General features: G+C 38.3%; 2 protein-coding genes across 2 annotated transcripts; both read right to left on the bottom strand.

Annotated features, from left to right (window-relative positions):
- Window positions 1-870: 870 nt before the first annotated feature.
- On the bottom strand, window positions 871-2,927 carry LOC126614848 (uncharacterized). The gene is made up of 3 exons (XM_050282519.1): window positions 2,482-2,927; window positions 1,223-1,344; window positions 871-1,132 (listed from the first exon to the last, which is right to left on the bottom strand). Exons 1-3 carry the CDS (start codon window positions 2,828-2,830, stop codon window positions 1,016-1,018), a joined length of 588 nt encoding a protein of 195 aa, XP_050138476.1. The 5' UTR covers window positions 2,831-2,927; the 3' UTR covers window positions 871-1,015.
- A 1,143-nt stretch (window positions 2,928-4,070) lies between these two features.
- Window positions 4,071-12,802, bottom strand: LOC126614837 (ABC transporter C family member 14-like). Its single transcript, XM_050282505.1, has 12 exons — window positions 12,351-12,802; window positions 8,020-10,205; window positions 7,588-7,908; window positions 7,302-7,388; window positions 6,587-7,216; window positions 6,318-6,482; window positions 5,917-6,211; window positions 5,548-5,762; window positions 5,104-5,409; window positions 4,919-4,982; window positions 4,578-4,817; window positions 4,071-4,480 (listed from the first exon to the last, which is right to left on the bottom strand). The coding sequence occupies exons 2-12, from the start codon at window positions 10,123-10,125 to the stop codon at window positions 4,380-4,382; spliced, it is 4,530 nt and encodes a 1,509-aa protein (XP_050138462.1). The 5' UTR covers window positions 10,126-10,205; window positions 12,351-12,802; the 3' UTR covers window positions 4,071-4,379.
- Between the last annotated feature and the right edge of the window lie 1,651 nt (window positions 12,803-14,453).

Genomic DNA, 14,453 nt, shown 5'->3' with positions numbered 1-14,453 from the left:
GGCCTTGGAAGTTTCTGGCTTTGCTCATAGTTGCCGATTGGTGGTTGAAGTTTGGTTCAACTCTTGGTAGATAGCGTGGGTATTGGGGGTGGTATTCTGATATTTCCACTATAGGCTCCAATGTATTAAAAGGCTGAGGCCTTCCATGGATATTCTTGCTTAGGCGTGAGGCGTGAGGCGAAGTCTTACGGGACCTTAAATAATAGGGGATTGTTGAGAAAAACAGAAGAAACATGAACTCTTGGGGTTTTAAAAATAAAAGAAAAACAAACTTGGCCAACACGACGTCGTTTTGGGCAAAGTCATTTAAAAAAAAAATTAAAGACTTGGCTAAAACGACGTCGTTTTGGACCAAGTCTTGAAAAGAAAAAAAAAAGTCCCTCCTCTTCTTCTTTAGGGTCGTCTTCCTCGTGAAGACACCGCACGCCCTGCAACCCTAAACCCAGATGACAGAGCCTGACAACAGAGTATTTGACTTCAATTTTGGGTCGCAGATGGATTTGGGAATGCCCGCCAACTGCCTTTAGGCAAGCCTCGAACACGCCTCGACGAGTTTTCGCCCACTCCCATTGGACAGAGGCATTATCACTCCCGTCCCGCCTCCAAAGCCGCCTAGGCGCACCTCGGGGAACGTCTTTTAAAACACTGGCTCACATAGGGGTGATTTTCGAATGGTGATGTCGGAAACAAAATTTCCAATTTCCATTGTAAAATTTAGGAATCTGATCGGATCGCAATAAGTTCGGAACACTTAAAAAGAATTTGGATCGGAAACTTGAAATTCTCAAAATCTCTAACTGCATTTCAGTTTCCAATCCAATTTTTCGAAAATATTCGGATTCCAACATTTTAGGTTCGAATTCAGAAATATTAATGTCGGAATTGGAAACTTCGTTCCATTTTGCATAATTAATCATTCATCAGCCAAGGTTTCTACAACATATTGAAAAGGAAAAGAGATGACATGAGTGCTGGAAGGATGAGGTCGCCCGCCGTGTAAGATCGAGCATATTCCTCAACGGGTCAATATCAAGGGATTTCGATCTTTATGCACATGATATCGTTTGCATAATTTCTCCAAAGTTGCAACGGAATGCTGCATTGCATTTAGTTTTGTGTCCATGAACATTCTCTGCAGAACGCAACAAGAACCCACGTTTAGGAGAAGAAAGCAACATTACAAACTTCTATTTCTAACATATGACAAGAACCTGTAGCCCACCTGATGGTCATCGCCATACTTCTCAATGAGCCGACCAATATGAAGACGCTGCATGGCTGTTAATGGTTGTAGTGGTGCAGATTTTCCATCTCTCCGTTTCTTCCCTAGACTAGTTTTCAAATCTGTATAGCCAAGGAACGTCTCGTGATTAAAAAGGAAAAAAACAGAAATGAACACCAGAAATGATCAACTACATCTCAATTTCCCAACTTGAAGAGAGAAAAAAACGAAAGAACCAAGAAACTCCGCAACAAATGCTATATGCAATCCAAAAGACCAGTAGGTCTACAAGTACTTATTTCTTAGAGCGACAGAAAGATTCCGTCTTCACTATCCACTTAAGCCTATACATCATTGCATTCTAAAGGTCTTTATATGCCACTCAAAGAAAGAAACTGAAGTACGTAAACGATGAAAATAACTCCATATGGTGATTTCCATCCCATCAAATATAACCATCTGATTTAAGTAACAAGATTTTCAAGATTCAGCTTACTCAAATACTGATAGCAAGATTTTTCAGAAAACACAGCATAAATGGAATCTAACAGAAGATTCTAGCTTGAGTATGCAAAGTCCAAACACGAACGTAGACAATAGGCATGAGATTACAGGTTCCATTCTGAATCTTTTACCTTTGTTGTTAGGTGTAATTCTAAAGTTCATTACAACCCCTTTTCTGGAATTTTTGGATTCTAATAACCCACCAGTAGTAAGTGGTTTGGATTATTTCCCAATTCCAAATTCGGAAGCTCAAAACTTTACCCTAAAAAACTAAACTTTCCAGTAAACCCAATTTGTACTTCAATTTCAATCATTAATCCATCCAATGAGAAGAACCCTAATCCTCAAATTACTCATTTCAGCAAAAATTTAAAAATTACCAATTCCTAGTACGAAAATAGGCATGAGATTACAAGTTCCATGTGAATCTTTTACCTCTGTTGTGAGCCTGCAATTCTAAAGTTTATTACAACCATTTTTCTAGGAACTTTTGGATTCTAATAGCCGAGTAAAAGGTTTGGGTAATTTCTCAATTTCTAATTCGGAAACTTGAATACTCCTCAAGCTCAAGTAGAAATCTTTACTCTTTAAAAAAAAAAAACATCTGGAATCCAATTTCAATCAGTTATTCAACCACAATTGGAAGAACCCTAAACTTCAAATTCCCCATGTCAGCGAAAAATCATAAATTCCCAATTTCTAATTCAGAAAAACAGAGAGAGAGAGAGAGAGAGAGAGAGAGAGAGAGAGCTGACCGTCCTCTTCGAGGTCGCTACCGTCGCCAAAATCGAGCTCGGCGGCGGCGTCGGGGTCATCGGAGGGAGGTGGGGGGACCTGGAGAGAATCGCTCTCGACCACGTGACAGTTGCGAGCTCGGAGGCTGACCAAGTTAGGGTTGGAGACGAAGCCGAAGGACTTGTAGTTTTGGATGACGGAGCCCTCGGCGTCCCACTTGGGGGCGGAGGCCGGGCCTTGTTGTTCCAGCAAGGCGCGCAGCTTCGGAGGGAGGCAGAAGGCGGGCTTGAAGACGTTGGGCTTCTTCTTTGGCAGCCCCACGCGCACCTTCGTCCGCGACTGCTTGTACTTTCTTCGTGACCTTCCCATCTCTCTCTCTTTCTCTCCGCCGCTCTGCGAATCTTTGTTTTACGGCGGAATGAAGGGTTTATGTTTCCCGGGGTTTTAGAGCTTGCAAAGCTTACTCTGACCTAAAGCATATAACAACCCCTTAAACGCTGCGTTTTGTATTGACCTTTTGCCTAAAATTTTAAAGTGAGTTTTAACAAAAAGCCTGCGGTACTGTTCACTTTAACGAAAAACCATATTTTTACACTAAAAATTCAAATATGGTACTATTTATTTTACCATTTATTTTGTCCTTATCATTAAAACTCAAAGTTTTCAAGCATTTTTCATTAGTTTTCATAATTTTCAATTTGGTTAAATTGTAGCAAAAGTCCTTCAACTTACCAAAAGTTTAGTTTTGGTCGGTAAACTCTAGTAATAGTTACTCTCGTTCTCGAATTATGCCCCATGCTGTTCCTTTGGTCTAGATAAGATATTTTTGTTACACATTAGCCTTTTATTTTTATAAAGAGTTAATTAATTAATTTCAAAACTGTATTTTGTGAGTGAAAAGTTCGCACTCAAATTACTTGTGACGTTTTTCCTAACGCTCACATGAAAGAGTTTGCAAAAACTCAACGGTTGTGTTTTTTTATAAAAGTTACAAGTTACCACTCACGATAGCGTTAGTAAGTTAGATGTTAGATTAGCTAATGATGGGATTTGAACTCACACCGTTATGCAAGGGTACACATTTTCATAATTGTGATAAAATGCCACTTACAGCACTCACGATTTTTAGTTGGTTTAAAAAGTTTCTCCAAGGCCCATCATCAAACCTAGTTTCATATCATTCTTTGACCAAACCAAAAAAAAAAGAATACTCTTCAGCTCTCGAAAGGCACTTCCAAAGTTCTGATAGATGTGAGTATTTTCTCTCTTGATTTTGTTTTTTGAAGTTTCAACGAAACACTCCCGGTATTATTCAATTTTAACGAAAAATCACATTTTTACATTTTCTTGATACTTTTCACTATACCTTAATTTGTCTTTTTTCATTAAAACTAAAGTTTTTTTTTTTACTTTTCGCTAGTTTTTTTTTTTTTTTTTCAACTTTAAAAATCTTTAATAATACTTATAAGATTAAACATTTTCCTTCATTCGCGTGGTATGCAATAAATTATCAGCTATACTTATCGCAAAACCCTGAACTTATGTTAACTCACGATTCTTAATCAAATTTTGCAAATTTTTGAGTTTCTGAAATTGGAAACTGATGAGATTGCATCCATAAATTTTGAGTTTCTGAAATTTCCAGGAATAATATAACTGAATGCTTCAAGAAGCATCTTCATATTTCTTGTGCAGCAAGAAAGCTTAAATATGAGTTTTCTAATCTAAATACATTATACATTAGCTACTTCCTGCAGTGGCAGGCAAGACTTGTTCTCGGAAAATTGATTGGAGCCGGCCCCTTTTACTCCGGCTTCGAGGACGGGTGCCAGTGATTCTTGGAAAATTCGCAAGCGTAAATGGAAACGCCACTCGAAGCAACGATGAGGAAGCGAGAGATGCAGAATGCCGTCGTTGGTTATAGTCCTGATGATCGGTTGGCGTACTCCTGAACCAAGGCACCAAACAGTGACGGTCTTTCAAGCAAGCGGGATGGTGCATCAAATTCCCTAGCTAGTCCTGTTAAAGACAGAAACGGAGGAGTGTCAGCTACAAATTTTCAGGTGGTGAACGAATGCCGATTGTGACAAGATATTAAGTTAGAGGGAGCACTCACCTGCATCTACTACTAAAACTCGGTTGCAGTCCATCACCGTTGGTATTCTGTGCGCAATGCTGATAATTGTACAGGCAGCGAAATCCTCTCGGATGATCCTTTGTATTACCGCATCGGTCTGTGAATCCACTGATGCAGTGGCCTCGTCCATGAACAAGAGTCGGCTGTGCTTTAACATAACTCGTCCCAAACAGAGGAGCTGTCTTTGTCCCACGCTCCAATTGTCTCCGTTATCAGCCACTGTCGAGTTAAAATTTCATGAGAAAAGTTCAGTACATAATCCTAGCGCTAAAATGTCGGTCTCAAGATGCAGAGAGTAAACAATGGGGAGATCCACATACCTAAAGAGTTAAGTTTTTCGGGTTTTGCAGCAACCACGTCTTTAAGTTGGCAGCGTTCGAGGCTCTACAAGAAAATTAAGATCATTGCAAATAAGCAAACAGCATTGTTTCAACTAAGCAAAAGATGACATACAGACATTATGTGTAATTCAATCTTATTACTTTCGACGTAGCTTTGTGTTTACCTTCCAAATCTCTTCATCTGAATACATTCCAACTGGATCAATGTTGCTTCTCACAGTTCCTTCAAAAAGGACAGGTTCTTGAGGAATGATCCCAAAGCGAGACCTGAGATCGTGAAGCCCTATTGTGGTTATATCGATCCCATCGATGATAATTCTGCCTCCTGAAGGTTCTACCAGCCTAAAGAACACTTGGATTATAGTGGATTTCCCACTTCCTGTTCGACCAACAATGCCAATCTTCTCACCCCCGAAAATGTTTAGACTAATGCCTTTCAGAACCAAAGGGGTATTTGGGCGATATCTGACCTGCTCACCACAAAGTTTAAAATATCAACAAAAGGAACCGAGGCCTTATAGCTTGAGACAATGTAATGGTGATGGCAAACTAATGAAAACGTGCATTCAAACCATGGAAGTTACAAATAGAATTGAAGACAAACTGACCTGCAAGTCTTTGAGCTCAACGTTGCCACGAGAAGGCCAATTTGGAGGAGGAACACGGTCTACAATCTTCCATGCTGCTTCTGATGGAATGTTTGTGAACTGTTTTACCCTCTCAACCGACACCATCCTATTTTCAACGAAGCAGCTCAAATATATGGCCCAGAACAGCACACCATTAAGGGACAATCCGTAGGAGAGAGTTAAACCAACATTCTCTGCACCATAAAAGAAAAACCGGTTTAGTCAAATCCCTGCAACACACTCGTCTACTGTCGCTCTCACACATCAAATCTTGCTCATAACCGAGAATCAATCAGACATTGTAATTATTATGAACTAAAACAAGAAGGATCGGGAGTGTTTAAATACCGGGCTTTATAATGCTGCTCGGCAACAAGATCATGAATATAGCGGATACACAGAGAAGTAAACTCCCAAGCATCTCCAATCGGAAACCCAACCACTCATTGGACCCATTGTTGTGGAAATCCATACGTAAGTTGGCATTAACTCGTTTAATGTTTTCCTTGGAGAACAAGCTTTGCATTCTGAAAGAGCGGATCGTCATCACCCCAGATATGCTTTCTGAGAAATGATGGATTACAGGAGCTTTTGTGATTGAATCAAGTCGAGTTAACTCTCGAGATGATGCAAGATAGTAACCCTAAAAATTTAAAAACAATCTTCAGTATATAATTAAGGTGGCGCCATTGCTGACAGTCGTAAAATGTTGGTTAAAATTAACACTGTAATAAAACGAACAAACATACCCGGTACCAGACATTAAGCCAAACAAGCGGAATCAGCAAGAATACAGTGGGCCACGAGTATTGGCATATGATGATGAAGATGCCAAGCACAGTAAAGTACATGGCAATGGTGACACCCATTATGAAGGGAAGAAATAGATCGATATTCGTCTGATCAGTTGATGCCTGGTGAACAGAAAAACTCTCATCAGTTAACAAATCGGGCGATACATACATGAAGTTAGAGTAAACAGATTATAGATATGTCATCATGTATGACCAAAACGTACCCTACTCAGAATTCTTCCAGAAGGTGTAGTATCGAAAAACGACATGGGGGCATGAAGGATGCTATGAAGAATTTGCTTGAAAAATGTCTGAGCTGTTTTAAGCCCCACAAACATCACGACAAGTGCTCTTATCAATACCACAACGAATGAGACACAAGCAATAATTGCATAGACGATTATAAACTCCGATGGTTTGAATGACGCTGCACGCTTTGCTGCAGTTTCATACGACAGCCAGTAATCACCCGACATTTGAGATGCTTGCCACATCAGAGACAATGACAACACTACCACCACACCACCCCATCCGTAAGCCTCCGTGCAGTAAACTTTGTAAATGTGCAAGCTTACTTTGCCGGTTTCTTTCTCCTCTTCTTTGATGAGCTTAGAACTCGCTTTATCAGACTTTGGCTGGTCCAAAGAGCTGTTTTCACCATTTGCTTCCCCACGTTTTGAAGAGAGTTGCTGAGATATTTGAGGTCCGTGGGAACTTTTGCTGGGATCAGCAGTACTCATTTCTACAAGTTCCATGGAGGTTTCGTGGGCAGCAACAAGCTCTTTGAAATCCAGGCCGGAATTTAGCAAATCGTTATACTTTCCTGCTTGTACTATCATCCCGTCTCTCATGACCTGATATTTATAAACAGAAGGGATACATAAGCGCATTGCATTTTTAAATTCTTCGAGAATCAACAAACAATTCTTAAATACTTACCAAAATAAGATCAACATTATGCAAGAAGTCCACTTGATGAGTTACAAGTAAAACCGTCTTGTTTTTAAGCGCTCCCCTCACACATTCCTGCAGAAAGCCAGACATTACAATCATAAGCGCCATTTTAGATTACAAAGATCTAAATAAGACCGTTGTTTTTCCGTTTTTCTTTCAAAACCTTTAGATTACGAAGATCAAATACATCATCTAAGCACCAGTGAAGTATGAGCTAGACTATTCAATCACTGTGAAATCGAATGTAGAAGAAAATCTAAAGTTTTGTCACCTTAAATATTTCGGACCCTGTATGAGCATCAACAGCACTGAAGACGTCATCGAGAAGATATATGTCACAGTTTTGATACACAGCACGAGCAAGTTGTATCCTCTGTTTCTGGCCACCACTTAGGTTGATGCCACGCTCTCCTATCTCAGTTTGATCTCCAAACTCCATCAGTTCCATGTCCTTTTCCAAGCAACAAACCCTGACAACTTCCCGGTATCTCTCTCTGTCCATTGGAAAACCAAATAGGATGTTTTCTTCAATGGTTCCGTTTTGAATCCATGATGTTTGAGCCACGTAGGCAGTTTTCCCGCAAACTCGTACCTGTTTTCAAAGATTTTGTTAATTTAACAAGTGATTGAGTTGAAGCTTCAGTGAAAGGATTTAACATCGTAAGAGACATCTGGAAAATGATCTAATGGTATCAAATCATACCGTTCCCGATAACTTGTGCATCTCACCGAGAATTGAGGCGAGAAGGGAAGACTTTCCGGATCCCACTGTCCCTACAATCGCGGTTAGCTCACCTTTGTTAACATTTATATTTATGTTTTTCAAAGCCTCTTCATTGCTTTCATCGTCCCAGCTAAACGCGGCATCTTTAACTTCAACAGCAATCCTACTATCGCAGTCTTCTACCCTCTCCACCGAATCCTCCACCAATTCCCTACTCATCATATATCGATCCAACCTCCCAAGCGATATAATAGCTTGAGAAATAGATATCATAGATTGCGGGAATGCCCTGATTGGCTCCTGAAGAATTTTGAAGATGGTTGTGGTTGTGAACACTGTCCCAGCATCGAGTTGTACACCCAACAAAAGTGCAGTCCCGAATGTGAGAGTTGATATAAGTACTGGGGTGCACCACATAACCACGACATTGGCATTGATTGAGTAAAAGAACTTGGTCAGCCAGCTAAACTCTGAGTCGCGGAAAGCTTGGATTCTTTTGTTAAAGTAATCCTCCCAAGCTTGGAACTTGATCACGCGCATATAATTAAGCATCTCGTTTGTTGCCTTCATCCTTGAATCCCGATTCTTCATCACATTAAAATTGAACCTGTTGTTCCGCCTCGCTCCCAGCACAACAAACACAAGAATACACATGACTCCGATTACAGCTGTGATCGCTGCTGCACCAAGGGTGTTATATAGAAGGGCCAATGCGATGGTAAGTTGCACCGGCATCATCCATATAGAGTGCAGCTGCAGCATCATGTCTGAGAGCTGTTGGGCATCAACCGCCATGTAATTCACAATCTGTCCAACTCCATGAGCCTGCCGAGCTGAGCATGACAACCTCAACCCCTTCTTGTACAAAGAAGTAATAAGCGTGGAACGAATGAGCATTCCAAGCTTCTGGGAGTTGAAGTTAAATTGGTGAGTGGTTAAAACTTCGACAAATTTCGCGCATAGAAGGATCAATACGAGGTAGTATCCTTCAAATGGCGAGGTTCTTATTCCCGCGGTGTAATCTACAAAACTTTGGATAAGCACAGGCCCAACATACAGGACACAAAGCCTGATCACAGCAAGGGAAGCTGTGAAAGCAATTTCTTTCCAGAAGCACCGGAGTAATGTTGTTCGAACTGGATGGTCTGATTTTTCTTGCGGTTTTGGCCACTTCGATTCAAAGAGAACTGACATTACTTCAGCTCTATGTTCCGGGGAAAGGGATGGGATTTCGTCAACCTTCAGCGGACTTTTGTACCCTTTACTTAGCAGAGGATTCATCCAAATCCAAAAGGTTTTAGAAATTATAGAAGCCGAAGCAAAGCCAGTCACATTGGATTTGTTCGAAAGGGGTTCGTATAATACTGCGTCTCCGTTTGTAACTCCCTCAAATTCTCTGTTCACAGAAATCCCAGTTGATCCTCTAATGGCGATAACAAGAAGAACAATCGCCAAAGGGAAAGAAGCCATTGAAACTATATCATCCAATCTCAAACTAGGCTCCTGAATTCCTTGAGCATAAACCAAACGAAGTATCCCCGATGCTGTGAACAAGGAAATAACCACAAAGTTTGCAACCCAATAAATCCGAAGAGAAAGCGGGTGCTTAACCGCTTCAAATCTCTTCCCGTGCGCCACCAGAATTGTGATCACTGCATGAGTTATGGACTGAACCAACCAGAAAACCCCGTCTACGAGCTTCCATGGCAACTCGGTGCTTCTAGTGAAAGCAAGAATGCAAACAACTGCATAACATATTGTCAACAGACTGCTCACCATCAGAGAAGCCTTAAAGAGGAGAGTAGTTCTGAGATGAGCTCTGTTGTTCCTAATGAGGGGCTTGTTGAGGTCGGAGTTGCGGCCGCCATCCGCGGAGATGAAGCGGGAATAAAGCTTGTGTATCGAAAATGCCAAGAGCGAGAGCAAGAAGAGGAGGTCGACAGTGGACAGCAGAGCTCTCTGAGGACAGGGAGAGAGGAAAATGAATCTCAGCCATTGAAAGATTGGTGTCACGGCGGTGTCCTCCGAGGACTGAACCACGGATGGCGAACACGAAAATGATGTGATCCAAGTCCCGGAAGACATGGTTACAAAAAACTTCGTAGCAGCAGCTAAAGTTGCAGACTTTTATGCTGAAATCAAATCAGCAACCTTCTTCCTTTTCCCTGAAATAATTAATAGAAAATTATAGCACGCGTAAACGTAACCAAATTGTCTAGAACAAAAGCGTCATTTGTATAAATTAATTTAAAATAAAATATCGTTAATGTGGAGCAAAAAATAATCAAAATGCGACATGTAGATTTTTAGGTGAAGAGGACAAAATTGCCCTCGAGACACACCAGGTTTCCTACATGCGAGCAGTGAAGAATCATCCATCAACCGAGTCAAGAGTGCCCAAAATAGGTAATAAGTTCAAATGTATCTCATCCATCTTTACTCCATATCCTCTACCAGGAAATCATTACATAACCTCTCAAAACCTCCCAAAACATTTCTTTTATTATGATAATTAGCCAATTAATATATTTATACCTAATTAATATATTAATTGCTAATTGAATCACCAAATAACATCTCAAAACACACTTAAAGGCCGGCCACATCCCATTCCCTATATATATGACCCTATTTCTTCTAAAAAGCTAATTCCAACACATTTGCAAAATTCCAAAAACTCTCTAAACATTTTTTCTCTCTAAATTCTAACTTTGGCATCGGAGATTCTTCGACCAAAGCCCCCATTCATCATGAACGCGTGAGGTTCTTGGCCTTGACCAAATATGTTGATTGTTTTTTAGGTAAAATTTTGTCAAAGAAGAAAAATGCGAAAATTTGCATTCACGGCTAAATTATTGTAATAAAAACAAAGAAAGGAAAAAAAACACATGTTTTGGAACCACCTCTTTGTAGAAGTCACACAAACCTTAAAAAAAATGGAAAATTGATTCTATCAATGTAGAAATAATTTAATGATAACCAACATCAAATATCATCAGCTAAACAACATAATTATTCATAATTTTCATATGATTTAGTGTAGAGTTCCAAAAAAAAAGGTATAAAATATTTGAAATCCTTAAGGAAGTATGAGGAAAATCATGAGGCCAAGACTTGTGCCGTTTTTGACTGAATCATTGTTTTGACTACTTGGCAGTTTCCTTAGTATTTTCTCGGAGAATGCTCAGAAGACTCTGCGTAGACTTTTCGCCACGTCATGTATGCACATAGATTAGCATCAAATTATAAAGTGGCAGAGGGTTTATAAAGAGTCATACTTTAAAGGTGTCTTTCTAACATTTTTCCTTTCACAGATAGAGCACATGAACACAACCAACGTAGATTGCGCTTTACAACAATCGCACAAAACAATAATGCTCATGCATTATGATGCGGTTTTGATCCTCACCAATTCCCTAGTTACTTAACATTTAAAGATTTAGCACACTAAAGCTCTCATTTAATAACATAAATTTAAATTTAAATTAATTAAACTAAATAAACCATTCTTGTCAAAGACGAAACCAATAGAAAACAAATGAACACAATTACAAGAACGTCTGAATTAAATAACCAGTAAAGTTGAAGAGGACAAGTCAGATGGAGATCAATTGGTAGCAAATATTACGGGAATAATTAAGCTAGAGATAAACAGAATTATATTATAATAATCACAGTGTTACAGTAGTTGGAGAATAATTAGAGCTATTCAATCAATTAAACCAAAATTTTAACATTAACCTCAGAAACAATATCACAATTCAAAATTAATAAATTTTAAGGCAAAAAAGAAAAAGTTAAGAACAGTTAAAAAAATTGTTAGCTTCACCTATATGCAGCAAGAAAAGGAAGAAGGTGAGAAAATTCTAACTCATTTCTTCCCCATTTTCTCCCTTCCGTACATTTCTGGCCTTTCTCGAAATGCATTTTAAGCCTTTAATTGAGTAAATTAAATAAAAACCAATTGGTAGCAAATGAGAAGTAAGATGAATGTGATGAATGAGAAAATGAGAAAATTCTTGCACAAAAATATTTTGAACAAAATGTAAAAATGAAGGCTAAAGCTCGAAAAAATACTTTCATAGAACAGGTTGAGTGGTAGACATCCTTGGGAATTAATGCAAAGTGTATGTGTAGAGATTCTTACACATGACCTTAAATTAGTCCTTAGAAATGTCACGGTGACTATGAACCTGTTTTATGTAAATCTTTTCTCTTATAGCTGATGCATGTAAAAGCCAAACACCCCAATTGACAAAGCAAGAGAGAGAGAGAGAGAGAGAGGGAGAGAGAGAGACATGCATGCTTACCTGGGTTTGTTGGAAGCTATTTGAACGTTGAGTTTGAAGAGGAAAAAGAGCAAGGGATCTTGGGAGAGAGAGAGGGAGAGAGAGAGAGAGAGAGACTCAGACAATTGAATCACACTCGGAAGAACTGAAAGCTGCTGGACAATCCCAAGGCATAAAACACCGTTCCTAGAAACGTGTCCCTTATCAGCTCTCGACCTCTCAGACCTTCATACCCAATATATTGGCGTTGCATATATAACTAACGCACACAGAAAGGAAGACGCTTAGAGAGAGAGACAGAGAGAGAGAGTTGCTTTTCTGTGACTAAAGGGTCTGCCTGTGTCCGTCTATGTATGATTAGCTTCACGGTCCACAGAGCAGGAAATGGACAAGAAAATTATTTATGGCTTCAGAGACGTGGAGGAGTGGGGTTCTGCAGGCTTCACTCCGTCGAGAGAGATATACATTTTTTTTTTTTTTTTTTCTATTGGGGCTAGAGGCTAGGGATGGGACAGAAAACATACAGACACAGTTTGTTTCTAACCTCTTAACCCAATTAATTCTTATTTGTTTTCTCATTTACGTACTTGCCACTTTCATCGCGGCTTCCAAACCAGGAGAAAATCTCCATGCACGCGCCGTGTAAGAGCGTGGGATACAACTTCAATTACAAACAAACGGTGATATTACACGTAGGATATATATCGTACCAATAATTTGGTACTTTATTATTACATTATGTAATCTAAATTTATGTACAAATTAGTATTTTCATACTTTATGTAATTTTTTAGATGCGCATCAGCGACTAGTAGGTTATATTATCATAATTTTAGTAGGTAACAAGTTAATGGAATTATTGAAATAATGACTCATATTTATTTAGTTCACGTTTCTGGAAAATTCGAAATCTTAGTGAGAAAACAATTTCCATTGAATTGGGGTCCTCTATATCTCAAGTTTTAGTAATAATAAAACTCTTATGTTCTTTAACATTTATATAAAGCATTGATTTGGAAATTAAGAAAATAAAATGGATAAAAGTAAAGCAGTTAATCAAAACTTAGAGCGCTTTAATAAAAACTAAAAACCAACTAATATGCGCTTCAATAAAAATTACAAACCAACTAATGTAAAGTACCTATTAACATAACTCTTTTGTTAGTCAAATTTCCATGATTACACACTCTCACCAAAACTGAACAACAATAAAAAAATTATACACAACTTGTAATTACATGACAACATGAATTTTGTTGTTTTCATCAACCTCACAGCCATCTAAATATAGCATTGCACAATTTAAAAATTAAATAAAAATTTGAGAAGGTTTTTTTAACCCCACGTCTCCCTCTTCAACCCCCTTCCCTTCTGCCACGCCCAATTTTTTTTTAAGTTTTCTTTTTTATTTTTAATAAAAATGAATATATATAATAAAAATAAACAATTTAATTACATATGCATAGGATGTAAGCATATGACTAATCTCTACTAATTAATAAAACACTCATTGTCAACCAAAAATTTATGAAATTATCAGTTTAACTCTCTAATTAAAACAGAAAATGAATAAGAAATATGGGTTAGAAATGTAATTTCACACAACCAAATTTTGCTGTTTTTTTTTTTCAAAGTCTCACCTACATATAATTCTAACATATCTTTAATTTAAAAAAAAAAAATTCAAAGTCTCTTCCTCTTTCCTTCTATTTCAAAAACAAAAATAAAAAAATTTCTCACACACTTTGTGTGTGCCCATATGCTAGTGTTTAATTAATAAAATGTGAAGTTTGAGCGGTTTAATGTCATTATTGTTTTACAATTTCATGTTTGTTTCTTATACAATCACAAGTACAAATCCTCTCCTTTATTAACTTATATGCGATTCTTCAACCTTTCTATTTAATACCTCTCCAAAGTAGGTAAAATCATATCATGGGCATTGAAAACAAATAAATACATGATTCTTTGTAGCAGTGACATCGACACGACTACTTTTACTTTTCACACTTTTTTCACTTTTTGATCATCGAATTAACTAAATTGAAATAAACTAATGACATAAATTTTTTTTTTAAATACGTAAAAGATAAAATGAATGTGTAAATCCAAGATAGCACTATC

This window comes from Malus sylvestris, chromosome 3, assembly GCF_916048215.2.
Source record: "Malus sylvestris chromosome 3, drMalSylv7.2, whole genome shotgun sequence".
NCBI classification, from domain to species: domain Eukaryota; kingdom Viridiplantae; phylum Streptophyta; class Magnoliopsida; order Rosales; family Rosaceae; genus Malus; species Malus sylvestris.
Note: the sequence above shows the minus strand (reverse complement) of the source record. Positions and strands in the feature narration are given on the sequence as shown.